This window comes from Melanotaenia boesemani, chromosome 15, assembly GCF_017639745.1.
Source record: "Melanotaenia boesemani isolate fMelBoe1 chromosome 15, fMelBoe1.pri, whole genome shotgun sequence".
Taxonomy (NCBI): domain Eukaryota; kingdom Metazoa; phylum Chordata; class Actinopteri; order Atheriniformes; family Melanotaeniidae; genus Melanotaenia; species Melanotaenia boesemani.
In genome coordinates this window covers 26890693-26904867 of record NC_055696.1, presented here as the reverse complement: position 1 = coordinate 26904867, position 14175 = coordinate 26890693, and the positions used below count along the sequence as shown (strand labels likewise).

Sequence of the window (14175 nt, the reverse complement as noted above, 5' to 3'; positions counted from 1 at the left end):
ATTTTCAGGCTCTCAGATACTGCATTTTCAAGCAGGAAGTAAAAGAAAAATATATACATGACGCTAACCTTAATGATCCTATCTCCTGTCTGGACACCAGCTCGCATTGCAGCTCCATCTGCAAACACAAGACAGCTGAGTCAGAGATGTTGCTTTTATAAGTGTGTTGTATATGTGTGTGTGAGAAAACCTTACCTTCTTTGACCAGCTGCACAAACACAGGGTTGTCTCCACTTACTGTCAGACCAAAGCCATTTTTATCTCTCTGGATTATCACACAGCGCTGGACCAGACCTGTCATTTCCAGCAGACATCATTAAATTAAACACAACCGATGGCCAGCCTAAGAACATATTCTCTTACATCTTTTCTACATTTTAACAAAAACAAGGTAAAATTATTAACAAAACTAATTTAAATGTTTTTTTCTCCTTCTTTTTCATGCAGCCTGGTGTAGGCACTTGTTGGATAAAGTGCCCACAAAGGAAATTACTAATCAAAGGGGTGAAACAGAAGCAGCTTCATACATAGCAAGCCTGCTCTCCTTGGTGAGAACCAGAAATTCAGGATGGTTTGAGTTCATATTTGAGTCCATTAAATGGATGACAAACGACAGGAAAACATTCTTAAGCTTTTCTATTTGTAAAACCTGAAATCAATGAATCCATTTCATTTAAATTCAGACCATGACTGTGGCAGGATGAGTCAGATCCAACATGGATGCAAATGAAAGGCAAAATCCTCATGTCATGATCTAAAGTATACATGATAGTATCATATTTTTTTGTTATATAATTTTGGAATAAGCATTTCTGAAGCTCTGGGATTACCTGGGATTATATTGTTTTTGTTTTTTTTTTTGGTTTGTTTGTTGGTTTTCTTTTCATCTCTTTTCATTATATATATATAGAGCAACTCAGCATATGAGCAACTCATATATAGAGCTTTTTCATCACGAGACTTCAAAGAGAAAAGAAGCATGTAATATGTGAATGGTAAACAATCAGCTATCCATTGTGACATGTTTTATGAGCTCTTTCAAATTGTTAGCATTCAAACAATGACTGACCCACAAAACAGGAAGTCTTGGTCCGGATATCCATTACTCGGTATCTAGACATCCGCCAGCTGCACTTAATGACTTAAAACGTTCTCGCAAAGATAAAGGTAACTTTGAAATTATTTGTCTTTTTACTTAATTAAAACATCAGGTTTCACAAGGCCTAGCTTCCGCAAGTATTTTTCATACCCAGGCTTTCATTTGGCAAACAAATTAAGTCAATTATCCTTAGATTTACAGCTGCATCACATATCCCCATTTTTAATTATGCTAACAGTGCTACCTCTGAGTCAGCCAACACAGGTCCTTTCACATTTACATCAAGCTACAGTTATAGTTTAAACAAGCCATTTATTTGGACCTCTGTTCCAGTATACATGCATGGAAGGAAAATCGAGATATTGACCAAAGTATGTCCAATACCATAGCAGTGATGGCTGCTTTCAACTTGTTAGCTTTAGGCTTTTTCTGGCAGACCTATAGAGCTTAGGAAAGTACTTCATCCCGCGATGCAATGTAGGACATGGCCGCCATACTTGAAGACATGCAGAGTGAAACTGCCACAACTTAACATTCAAGAAAACACAAATAAAAAAATTGACAGAGAAAAACATAAATATGCTGTTCTTGAACTATCAGAAAAGGGAATGTTATCGAGACAAAATTTAGAAATTAGGTAGAATTGGCCCATATGAGTGTGGGGAACGGTCCCAATACTATACGATGTGTGCAGTTCAGTAAGACACCTGCAACCAGTAAGGCTTGATTCTGTACTCCCTGTAAGTTGTATATTTATACACATACACTGGGACGCATACTGGTCAGCGCACAACATACAAAAAAATGTTTTAAGTAACAGTTTTCTCTCCTATCACAAAGAACTACCAAGGTTAGTGGTACTATGCTGCTTCAAATAGTGTATTTGGTGCGTACATCTCCGACCACTCTCTCAACCTGAGGTGTGCTAGAGTCTGGTCTCCTCAAGCTCCTCATCAAGCTGACAGAGTCCTCCAGTGAAAGCAGGTGTTTTGACTTCAGCACACACTAACCCAGCACTGTCTATAATGTCAAACCAGCGGTCTGCCAACACCCACAATAATTTAAATAATACACTTTACATGTATAATGTAATAAACATCTAAAGACAGCACAGATCACACACTATGGAACTACTGGAAAACATTGCTAAAAGTGAAGCTATCAGTGAAGCTAATAGTAAAGTTTCAGGAAAAAGAAAGAATGTAAATTGAATTAATCAATCACACCACCTTCGCATACAATTAATGCTGACTTTCTGCTGTGAAAATGCCTAGAACAAATAGGCATACTCTTTGGAATGTTGAACCCTTGTTGAGTTTTTGTTTCCATGTTGTAAAAATCAAAAACAATACCATCTGGGAATGGTTTGCCATTACAGTCATGAGAACAATTGCGGCAGTTCAAAACATAAGCCCTCGCTATCGCTGAAAAATATATCCAAAAAAAGTACACCTCAAACCAGCTATGACTACACTTTTTGCTATGCTCCATTTCCAGGCGTGTCTGTAAACTCCACCATCCTTTGCGGTGTGACGTCACATTCCCAAGCTCTACTGCACCAAGGACCACTTCTGACAAAACAATCAAGCTAGCAGCAAATCTGTACCATGTTAATTATCCTAAACAGCGCCTGGGTACTGCAGTTTTAAACCTCGGTTTCTCACTTCACATGCACAGATCATTCAGAGACGCTGTAATAAAAATGGTGGCACAAACATGGCAGCTGCCACATATGTAGACAGTAAATATAAATTGCTCATCCTGAGATAATAAATGCATAAGTTTTTTTTTTTTTTTTTTTTTTTTTTTTTGTGTGTGTGAAGGGATTAGATACCAATAGAAACACAGTTTTTAATAATGTATACATTTTTTTTTCTGTCACTGACCTTTGATTTTGTTAAAATGGTAAATTTGAACAAAATCACTATTTACCATTTTTGATTTTGTTACTAGTTTCACCTTACAGTTAAATTAATGTTATACCTCCAATAAGCCATTTAATTGGATTACTGTCCTTGTACTGTAGAAACACTGGAATTGTGTTTTTACATTTTACTTACTGCATCAAAGGACCAAAACAGTTTAGCTTGCTGTTAAGCTTGACCAGGCCACAACACTTGGTGGTAATATGGCAGTTTTGGGCCTCGAGGTTGACCTATTACCTATTACATCAACGATCAGTTCTGACAAAACAATCTAGCAGCAACAATCAGCAGCTAATCAGCTAGCAGCAAATCTGTATGCTATCTGTATGTTAACTTTACAAATATAGTTAAATCTAGTTCATTTTCAATTGAGCTATTTGATTGGACTACTTTTATAGTACACAAACACTGGAATTATGCTTTTTCCATTTTATCTATTTAGTCAACAGACCAAAACAATAGCCAGTTTTAACTAACAGCAACTTGGCAAGTGTTAGCAAAATTACTGCTAGCAAGACAACTGCTACTAGCTGCTAGTAAGACGACTGCTACTAGCTGATAGCAAGACAACTGCTACTAGCGCTAGCAAGATGCCTCCTTCTAGCTTTTAGCAAGATAACTGCTGCTAGCAAGATGACTGCTACTTGCTGCTAGCAAGACTGCTACTAGTGCTAGCAAGATGCCTCCTTCTAGCTGTTAGCAAGATAACTGCTGCTAGCAAGATGACTGCTACTAGCTGCTAGCAAGACAACTGCTACTAGCTGCTAGTAAGATGACGCCTACTAGCTGTTAGCAAGATGACTGCAGCTAGCTGTTAGCAAAACTTCAGCTGTTTTTTCTATTTGTGCGTTTAAGCAAAATGTCTTTCAATGCATGTATAATTAATTAATTAATTTAAAACTGTGGTCAGTCTTACTGTTCACAATAATCCCTTCCTTGCTCACCAATACAAGCATTTACTCATGACCATCCAAGATGCATCAGTATTTATGCAACAAATGTATAGCTGAACAGACCTTGGACATAAAGGTAGGGACATAACTGAAAAATCAAGCAGTGATTGCTCTACTATACTCATTCAGTAATAGCTTTCATGCTGTACTTTCTCTGAACATGCTGGAAAGTGAGACCAGTCTTTCTTCTTAATTATTTTCCTTCTGACATAAGTTGAAACTTCTCATTTGTGATTACCTAAAACATAAACATGTTCTTGTTGCAACTCTACAGTGGACAAAGATACATGGCTTAAGTCATGGTTAAATTTGATCTACAGGTCACTGCCCATGCAGAATACCAGCATAAAGCCAGAATTATTTAGTATCATGCTTGGTGCATGGATGGCTTGCTGCCATCTCCTAAACCACACACCACCGTAAGCCTGAAACAGCAGCAGAAGTCATGTTCAGGAAGTACAAAATGATTACAGTATATTTTTTCCCCACTGTTTACCGAAGAACTTCTTATCATTTCCAACTGTAGCAGTAATCTTCTTATGCAGTTTTGTGCTTTCCGGGGGCTTGTTACACATTCATGCCTTCGAATCATTCGATTTTTAACTGAGTAACACACACAACCTGTTGCAGTCTAAAAGATAGAGAAGTTGCACAACTATCTGAAATAACACAAAGGCTAAAGAATCTTCATTGCTGCTACTGCGTATCTACACTTACCAGTCACTTTTATTAGATCCACCTGTTCAACTTCCTGTTAACACAAATATCTAATCAGCCAGTCATGGCAGCATCTAGTCATATAGACATGGAGAAGACGACATGATGAAGTTAAAACTGACTATCAGAATGAGGAAGAAAGGGGATTTAAGTAACTTTAAACATGGCATGGTTGTTGGTCTGAGTTTTCACACACAACCACCTCTATGGTTTACAGAGAATGGTCTGAAGAAGAGAAAATGTCCAGTAAGCAGCAGTTGACTGGGCCAGAATATCTTTTTTGAGGACAGAGGTCAGGGGAGAATGGGCAGACTGGTTGGAGATGATAGAAGTGTATCAGGAAGTCAGACAAGCACTGGTTTCAACCAAGATCTGCAGAATAACATCTCTGAACACACAACACATATGAACACTCAAGCTTGAAGCAGATGGACTACCACAGCAGAAGACCACACCGGGTGCCTCCTGTCAGCTAAGAACAGGAAACAGAAGCTACAATTCACACAGACTCACCAACACTGGACAAGATGGAGAAACGTTGCTGGTCTGATGACTTTATTAGTTTAATTTACATTTTACTTATTAATTTCCTATCAAATTACATATTAGTCTGCTTTTATGCCTAAAAAAAAGAATTGGATTGTTCTGAAGGAAAAAGGTAATCTAACCTTGTACTAGCAAGGTGGACCTATCCTGGCTGGTGAGTGTACGTATGGATTTGTAAATTGCAATAAACTGCAACAGAATAATTTTCTGTTACAGAAAATATACCAATATCAATATGAAGTACATGGATCATTGCTAGCAGGGGTTGTGTTCTGTTGCCTCTCACTGGAAAGATGTCAAGCAGAGATTAATTTAAAGTTTCATTTAAACTCCACAAACATATCGCAACCGAATGCCAGGATCACAGATAAAAATACATATTTGTTAAATCCTTGTTACCATCTAAAATTACTGATTTGTACACCCAGCTGAGCCATTTCATGTTCCACTACCAGCCTAAAATCCACCAGAAACATCTGCTTGATTGAGGAAATGCACTGTTGTTACTGCAGCCGCTGAAGAAGCTCAGTGATTCACAATCTGTTCGTCTGATGCTCTTTTTCCTACTTCAAAGAATCATCTGAGAGAGCTGAGTGGCTAATTGGTTGTCTACTGGACTCTATGAGGAGCCTCAAGGCTGCAGGGTGAACAAAAGGGCAGGATGGATTAATGTCAACCCGGTAACCCAGGCAACCACCCTAACAACTTGTTTCTGAGCCCTTCCTGCACTCACACCATCTCTATGGTGAACTCTAGTCGACCATTCATGTTTGAACTTGTTTCTTTAAGAGCATACAAGAAGATTCAGGCTTTTAAATAGTAAATATATCACAGGTTGCAATATAATCAGTGAAGCAGGAACAAATCCCTGACTCACCTGTCGGGTCAAACTCATGCTGGAGGGAGACAGAGTTTTGCATTCTTTGGTCTTTTTTCTGTGGGGTCCTTGTTGAGAATCATCAGGGTCCTGCGGAGACATGACGACAAGTGAAGACCAAAGAAACCCCCAAAAGTTAAAATCCAAAGTTAAATTTAACTGATAAATCACTCAGATTCAGCACATTTCCCAAATTTCCTTCCTGGATCAATGATGATATTATCAAATTAAACTGTGCACCAAATTAAACTATGAAAGAATAAAAGAAGCCAGAGCTAGTTGAAGGGCTATAAATATTTCCTCCTTTAAATATTAGCTTCCTGTGAAGTTCCTGTTATCAGGTGTTATCTCTCCTACAGATATGGCCAGTGGGCGCCTTCCTCAGCTTGTAAGCTCAGTGGTCTGTTATCACCTTTAAATGCAGCAAAAGGTCTTCTCATGGAGGTGGAAAGGCTGCTATAGCACAAGTCACACTCTAATTAGGGTGACTTGGATTTGGTTTCTTCAGGTTGGACTATTGTTTTTGGTCACTAGTTGGTTTTTAGGTTAACAATCTTTAGGTTTGGTTTCCATCATGTTGGCTAAGATCCTACTTGCATGTATTCACAGGATGCTAGAAGAACACTGACATCCTCTGGGTTGTTTTCTCATTATCATAGATCAGAATGCATGATGATGAACAGAAGGAGAGCTGAGGAAATTACAAGAAGCGACATGACTAAAATTAATAAAAGCTCCTAAACAAAATGAGAGAATGAAAGAGAAAAATAAAGTGTTCCCAAATAAAAAAGGTGCAAGTTTGACTGAATTATATTTACAGTGTTTGTTTAAATTGAAATTCAAGATGTTTAAGTCCAATAATGGAACAAAAAAAGTAGTGACCTACCAGAGATTAAAAAATGGAAAGGGTTACCAAAATTTAATAATGTGCATTTCAGAATGATATAAAAAGACTTTTCTTCAGGGAACATGAAATAGGTAAACAACTTCAAAGTTGTTCTGCAACAAAAGAAGCTGATCAAGCCTGCAAGTGGTCAAGCAGTACGTTGAGTCAGTCAGGCCAGAGTATTAAAATCAGAAGGGGAGAGGCAGAGCCCAGAAACTGTCCAATTAGGGGATATAAGACATCAGGCACAACCAAGCTGAGAGTGCTGTAAGAGCTGAGAGCACACCCGTCACCATGTGTTCATTGTGCTACATTTGTGCACACAGTAGGTTGTTAAAGCCCATTTATGCACTACGCTAAAGACAGATATGGAGCCCTCTGTCCAACTCCTTCGTCTTTTACATGAGTCACCTGGTCTTTTTTCATAGCTCTTGTGGATACGTACCGCGATACAACAAACGTAACAGTACCACCACAAACCACAGGGGGCAGTGTTGAGCACTATGGCTAGCATGCTACCAGCAAATGGTGCAAAAAGAAGAGGAAGCTGCAACGTATTTAATGTTTGTCTCCTTCTGAGAATGTACCTTATCATGATCTCCTCTACAGTCGCCATGTTTACTGTACTGCTATTGAAACTGACACCAGAACCTAGTGGTGAACTCTGCACTGCCCTTTAGTATTGACTAATAACCACACCAACATAAAGGACACATGGAGAGAGGGCCATTTGCCAACAGGCATACCATGAAGCCAGAAGGGGGCCCCGATGGCTGACCAAGTTTGAATCAGTACAGAGCAGTAACAATGTGGAGAGCTTCAACTAGAGTTGGGCTGATACCGATACTAGCATCAGAAATACTTGCTAATCCTGCCAAAAGTAAGGGCATCAGTATTGGTGAGTGTTTCTGTCTAAAGACACCATGGAAACAGAATCATAATTCTTTGTATCCTGCCCAACATAACCACACACAGACACAGGAAGTTACGCAGTCTTGCGTGACCGTTGTTTTGAGTTGGTAGGCAGAGAAGCAGCTGCATGTAAGTCACAGTTGTGCTATCATTTAGCATTAGCGGTATGTTAGTAATTTTGCGTCAATGCTCATTAGAAAATCCCACTAGCAACACATTGACATGCCTCATATGCAGAGATGAAGGCTGATGCTTAATGCTGGCAAATTACACACCATAACTTTATAAAGCATTTGGGTTGTCATCAGGTGCAAGGGCACGTGGAGTTTTCTGTATTAAAGGAAAGGTGCAACGAACCACAGCAACAACAAACGGCAAATTGTTTTAAAAAGCATGAGGAATTTGCAGTAGAAAGCCAGAAAGCTACCTCAATAACAGACAATGTTTTAGAATTTATCATCCTGGGGGGTGGGGATTAGCAGCCCCTGTCCAATTTCAAGATAGTTTTTAATATAAATTCTTTGATCTGAGTTTAATTACTCAATAATTTTAAAAGTTTTGTGTCAATCAGGGTTATCATGTGTTAATAAATATTATAGGGTGTCAAAAATAATGCGTTAATAATGGTAACTGATTTATGTAATTAATTGCGTTAATTTTTAAATGGAATTAATGTTCCCCCATCCCCACAATTTTAATGGTGAGAGTGTTCAACACCCACACTCCTTTATTTATAGAAAAAAAAAAGAAAAAACTTCTCCTGCAGATCGGTACTAATATGGCTTCTCCTCACTCGCTTCTATTCAGTATGAAAATCAGGAAGTGAAATAAAGAAATCAAGACAGTGGTAAGTAGTGCAGATAAAACAGAAACTAGTTTAGCTCAGATCAGCTCAGTCTTACCTGCTGTCACAAGGCTGAAAACAAAAACAAATAACCTGGACAACATTGTATTAGAGCAGTTTCCAGTTAAGCTAAACTGCCAATCTAAGCATGGTAGATTATAGAATTTATAATGAAGTTATTATGTGTTATGTGTAAGTGGTTTTTATATTTTATTTTCCATATGTGTCCAGTAGGCTTCATGCTTCTGAATATTATATTTATTAATGAGCTGTATAAGATGTCAATGTAGTTTTACAGAGTCATACTGCTTCAGCATATGGTTTATTCTTCTGTATTGGAGCCATGATAAATCACTTTGCCCTTGTTTAATTAAATGAAAATAGTAATCTAGAAAAATTCTGAAGAAATTTTGATGGGTGCCACTTCAGCTACCAGATATGTAAACATGTCCCAATGTAGCAGTTGCTGTTTACCTGATGGTATAATGACATAGCCATCTGACATGTAGACACAGCTACAGTATGATGTATGGAGTGTGTGTATCTTGTGCTTACAGTACTGGCACCCATAATGAATGCAGACGAATAGTATATATGTACCTTAATGCCTTTAGCATTGGCTCCCATAATAATGAAGTAAGCAGAAGAACAATCAAAGCTAGAAGAAAAAAAAAACACCCAAACATTGCATTTGATGAATTTAATGCCATAACAACAAAGCCTTTATATGATATTGACATGTTATTGTTATAAGTATACAATATCAGGTGATATAGGAGGATAAATACTGGTTGTAGGGCACCCCCCTTGTGAAATTTTGCCTGGGGTCCCAAGTATGAAAGCAGTGATGTTTGCAATGGACATACCTATTAACACATGTAAAAGGAGCCTAAATGTGTCTTTAATTTCTAAAAAAACAGGTTTCTTCTTCTCATAAATGCTATTTTATTCACCTGCAGTGCAGAAACGCCTCGTCGAAATGCATGTTTTCCCTACACACACGCATCGTGTGCACACTCCATTTTCATGGACGGCAGTACGCCAGTTTTGTGTCTAAATAAACGGCGTACCATAACACATCCGATCCTGTTGTAGAAACACAGTTATGCTCTTTGAATGGGGCCTGTGAATATCAATAAATGATACATTAAGCTTTAAGGTTAAGTCTGAGCTTAAAAATAGAGAGAAGTTTGGAGGATATTAGTGTGGGAAGTTTCCAGCTTTGACTTATATATTATTTTGTGATGTGTTCGCTCACCTCAAAGCTTTGAATGCATCTGAAATTTTATCTCACATGAGAACTTGTGTTTTATACTTCATGATGCACTGATGGGTCTGGAAACAAAGTTCTTGGCCACATGCAGCACTGTCTACACTTAAATGAGATTATTCAGTACACTGATCCTTCTGCATTTTAAGTTTGTGTAAAATACATATTTATTACTATGTCATATGGAAAGTATTGTTGATTATCTGAAGTTGTATTGACTTCATTTTAAAATCTGGCAAGGACCAGATGAGTTGATTTTTATGTCCACATTTTGTAAATTTGTAGAATTAACAATACTCTAGAAAAGAAAATGGTAACATCATAAATTCAACTTAAGAATCAACATGTCTGTGATGAGGAATTACCAATGACATTATACACAAAACAAAAAAGGTCCCAACAGTGTCTAGTCTGCCTTAAGCCTCATTTATGTTTACTTTACATTTACTTTACAATATTTTTGTCAAAGGTTGTTAAATCTCAGTGCCCACAGACTCCCATGTGTCCTTTGTGTCTGGTTGTTTGATAGTACATCCACCAGAGGGCAGTACAGAGTTCAAAGTTCACCTCCAAGTTCTGATGTCAGTTTTAGACAATAGGTTTGTCCCAATTCAGGGTCTGCACACTTCGAAGTGCAGATTCGTTGGCTACGTATGTCATCAACTGTCCCAACTAAAAAATTAGAAGGAGCCTCTGAATCCACTCTTCAAATCGGCACCTCATTTGGCCCCAAAAGAAGGCTGCTGGTGATGCATCCTTCATGGCCTCTTTTCTCTCAAAATTCACTGCGCACAAGATGGTGGTGAATGAGCAACCGAGCTCAGATACACTCTACATTTTAGGTTTCAGAAAAGTTTTGTTAAAAAAAAAAAAAAGAAGAAAAAACAGAGTACTTTTTTTAACTACACTTTAGTAGAAATGTTACAAAACCAAGTACATTAAAAATGTTTGTTAAATGGTGACATTAAAATTCTGTAATATTTGATTTTCATGGATTTTTAAGGGGTTAATGAAGCGTCTACCGGTTGGAAAACAACAGAGCCTCATACCGTTTTTTTTTTTTTTTGTTGTTGTTGTTTTTCTTACTGTCAGTGTTACCAGTTGGTTTTAATGTTCACTGAAGTGACCTACGAGTAATTTCAGAGGTTTACCTGTGATTTATCGGTCTTTGCTCCTCGGCACCCCCTACTGTTGTATGGTGGAACTGCACCATCGCAAAATCAAATCACAGCCCATTCACGACCATACACGTTAATATGTTGACATAGTAAAGTGACCAGCAAAACCACTGACAGCAACCACCAGAAATGAGAAGCAACAAGGAATCCTATCATATTGTGTTTGTCAGAGTGTTGTTATGGTGTCCAGTGTGATACTGCAAAGCCAAACGGCATCATAATGGGCTGGAAAACCAAGTTGTGATGTGGTTTCTCAGCCCTTTGGGTGCTTCAGGGTAGTTACAAGCCTGGAAATGTGCACAACAGAACTAGGAATACTTTTAAATGAGTCACAAGCACATAGTTTAGAATCACAAATGTTTTTAGTGTTGTATTCAAAATACAATAAAATCTGGCGGTGTCAGCTGATGAGCAGGTAGAGCAGATTCACTGTCATATCAGCTGAGTTGCTAATATCTCTTTTTAAATCAGCCCATGAACACACATTAAGAAATCTCTATGTATTCCAATTTTTTTTTGTGCGTTTAACTTATCTAACAAGCACATGGGAGCTGCACTTAAAGGTGGTAGTTCATATATTAATAGCAGAGGTTCCCCCTCCTCTCACCCCCACAGCTCCTCCTCCTTGTTCCACAAGAGGGGATTTTGTTTGTGCCGCTGTTCCTCCCTGGACAATAGGGGCCCTGGGCTTTTAACAATGGCTCCCACGTCAGAGCCAACTTACTATACGGCGGCTTTGTAGGACAGATTCCCGGAAACAGAGACTAGGGAGTTTTTGGCTGGGCTTCGGCTTCCTGAATGTGGGAGGAGGCTGGGAAAGAAACAGGAGAGAGACGGGAAGGAGGAGGAAGAAGGAGGCGTCTGTGAGGGAAGACTGAAGACTACACTGTAGAAATTTCAATCAAGCTTCCAGAGTTAACCGTCCAGTCTGAATGGATGAGAGAGGCGGAAACAATTTAAATGTCTGGATATCTGATTCAAGGAATTAGGAGGATTTTTCTCTCCCGATGAGACTAAACATACAGCAAATGTTTAGTCTGGGTCTCAGTTTCACAATGGCAGACAACAAGACATGACTGTATTTCATGTTCAAAAGGAGTATAATGAGATGGTTACCTTGAAAACTGAAGGCCCACTCAGAGAAACTCCTTGCTGTGACTGCAGCATAGTAGTAGTTGATAAGACGTGGAGATATAGCATGAGGGCAGACGGCACCTTGCTCAGTGGGTGGCAGCTAAACAGTAACGTAACATAAGAAGCTACCCAGTATCCGGTCTGTAACAAAGTCCAGTATCCTGTCAGTTAAAAATTCCTAACGAAGGTTTTTTTGTACATATAGGAATTTTTGATAACCTTATTCTGCAGCTCCAAATATTTAAAGCCCCCATCACATTCCTTTACTTTATCTGATATATAGGAGATGTTTCTGATAAACTATACATAGATGTTTCTATTGCTTTCAGAAGTTTAACCTAACCTCCAAAATCTGAATTAATTTCCAAAGATGTTTAAAATAAAGACTTAAGAAAGAGCCTGTGTTTCTTTGCAAACCAGAACGCCACGGGAAATCCTTCCTTCGTGTGGCCATCAAACTCCATAACTGCACTAAACCAGACATCCCAGCCATAACGCTTGTAAATGCTGTAAATGTTTATCCTTTTGTTAATGTCTTTGTTGTATTATTTATATTTTACATTCTAATTTATTTTTCTTATTTTATGTTTGATTTTATTTTATTTAATTTTAGCACCTTATTCTAATTTCACTTGAACTCTTATTGTTCTATTTTCTAAATCCTTTTATCTCACTGTATGTCATTGTTTTAAGAAACATCCCTGCGGGATTAATAAAGTATTTCTGATTCTGTTTCTCTCTTTGCATCCAGGAATTTCATGACCCCAAATCCTATCGCAAACTTCCTGACACGCTTACTTTAATTACTTTAATTTAATTAAAATTAAAATAAAAAAGATCATCTGTGAAGGTTATGACAGCCCTATACATACATAACGTATATATACATACATACATACATACATACATACATAACATACATTTTTATATATATATATATATATATATATATATATATATATATATATATATATATATATATGTAGCTGCGTATATTTAAATTGGAAAAGGAACTGAAAAGCACAATGAGTTTTTTCATGTTCAATTTACTGAAAGTTAGGGCGCAAACTAATTCATATTTTACTATTCTCCTGCTTTCATAATAAACAGTGAACTTTACTATATTTGGTGTTTCAGCTGGTTGGACTTCCAGTTCTGCAGCCCCTTCCGGAGCTTAGTCTTTAGTTGTTATCATCCCAGAGGAATTGTCTGGTATTTTTGGCATCTGAAGCAGGAAGCAAATAAAGTCAGAGCAGCAGAAATCGCAGCTGACTGACAGCAAAAATATTGATTCTCTTTTATAATTTGTAACACATTTTTCCTTTGTGTGGGACAAATGCATCATGAAGGACAGGGTAATCCTGAAAGCTCAAGTAGAAATCTTTCTCGTTGATGTCCAGCTGTTCACTAAACTCTGAGGCTTTCCCATCCTGGTGGACTTGAAGTAGTCAGCACATGACTCTGTTATTAAAATGTCTTTGTAGATTTCTGTGAGGGAACAGGGTGTCATGTCAGTATTCTGCATTTCTGTGGTGACTTACTCTTGAGAGTTTTAAAACAGACCCAGTAACTTTCTGTTTGTTAGTCTTATTTTGTTCCTGTAGAAATAAAAACTCACTGTACGTCTGATGTTTTTGCAATCCATAGATCCCAGGCCAGTTTGGTTTGGCTGTTAGATGTGGAGCCTTTTTTTTCTTTTTTTCCTTGTAGCCATGCTGTTACACAGCTGGAAACTTGGAACACAGTCCTGACATTTAGCAACAAAGAATTCTCAGTTGAGTCCTGCTAGTTGATTGGATTGATCGGCTAATTTTAGGTCTGGGTTCCAGTTTGC

At 38.0% G+C, this 14175-nt stretch overlaps 1 protein-coding gene across 1 annotated transcript in view; it reads right to left on the bottom strand.

Annotated features, from left to right (window-relative positions):
* Positions 1–14175, bottom strand: part of LOC121654196 (rho guanine nucleotide exchange factor 12-like) — a 67698-nt gene that overhangs the window by 36464 nt on the left and 17059 nt on the right. The window contains exons 2-4 of the mRNA XM_042008213.1: positions 6118–6207; positions 196–294; positions 69–118 (exon numbers count right to left, since the gene is read on the bottom strand). Of these exons, the coding sequence (XP_041864147.1) occupies positions 69–118; positions 196–294; positions 6118–6160 (192 nt within the window). The 5' untranslated portion in view covers positions 6161–6207. The remainder of the gene's footprint in view (positions 1–68; positions 119–195; positions 295–6117; positions 6208–14175) is intronic.